At 38.7% G+C, this 935-nt stretch overlaps 1 protein-coding gene across 1 annotated transcript; it reads left to right on the top strand.

The window, feature by feature from the left end:
* Positions 1–11: 11 nt before the first annotated feature.
* Positions 12–929, top strand: LOC105273000 (uncharacterized). Its single transcript, XM_011315236.1, has 2 exons — positions 12–471; positions 577–929. The coding sequence occupies exons 1-2, from the start codon at positions 96–98 to the stop codon at positions 789–791; spliced, it is 591 nt and encodes a 196-aa protein (XP_011313538.1). The 5' UTR covers positions 12–95; the 3' UTR covers positions 792–929.
* The last annotated feature ends 6 nt before the right edge of the window (positions 930–935 follow it).

A 935-nucleotide genomic window follows, 5' to 3' on the forward strand; every position in this document is an offset into this window, starting at 1 on the left:
CTGCAGAAAATTTGCTAACCGGCACATTAAATCTCCTACAGTCCATCGTCTCTATCGAGTCTGACAACTATCTTCTCTTCAAGGAAATATTTGACATGAAGTCTTTGGTATCATCTCTCGTGGAAATGTTTTCCCAACTCATTCCAGTGAAGAATGAAGAGATTCACAACAGCAAAGAGTTAAAAATAATAGAAAATTGGCTTGAGATCCTATCGAAAATCCTTGAAGTCTCTTCCCCTAATGTTCGTGATGTCATCGAAAGCGATGAAGCAGTTGTAGAGATGCTGATGCGAATACTAGAACCGTATAAAATACCGGAGAATCTCAATATGAGTGCGGTGGAAGAACCCGAGATAATAGCATGTATTCATCAGACAGTTGAACTTATCGACTGGTTTCAGCAGAGTGGATTTAATGTTCATGTTCCAGTGGTATCTTCTATGATGGAAATCATGTACCTGTTACATGTCTGTGAGTTTTCTCATTTATCCTCTATTATTCTCTAGATTGTAATAAAATCCCCACAGACAGAATGACAACAAAATTCACTAAAAAATGAAAAATTCCTCTTTTCAGTGACTAGTTCAAACTTCAACGAGACCGAGGAGAACCTGCGAGTGAAGGAGCTCCAAAAATATTTGGAAGCTTACTGGGTTAAAGTGCAGTCCTCTGAAGGTCTCAGTCGCATCCCTGAGGTTCTGGAATTGTCTTCGGAAGCTACGAGGCTTTACCTGACACAAAACTTTGGAAATAACATTCCGCAGACTGATGAAGTCTTACGGCAGAAATAACAACCGTTTAATAATTCCATTCAATCGTTTTATCGTAATGATTTTTAATGTTATGGAGCAGTAAATTTCGCGTTCTTGACGAGTCTCTACTGGGCTTTACGATAAGGAATGACGATCGTCACCGTGAAAATTGATAATTGAATT

This window comes from Fopius arisanus, unplaced genomic scaffold (assembly GCF_000806365.1).
Source record: "Fopius arisanus strain USDA-PBARC FA_bdor unplaced genomic scaffold, ASM80636v1 scaffold00609, whole genome shotgun sequence".
Lineage (NCBI taxonomy): Eukaryota > Metazoa > Arthropoda > Insecta > Hymenoptera > Braconidae > Fopius > Fopius arisanus.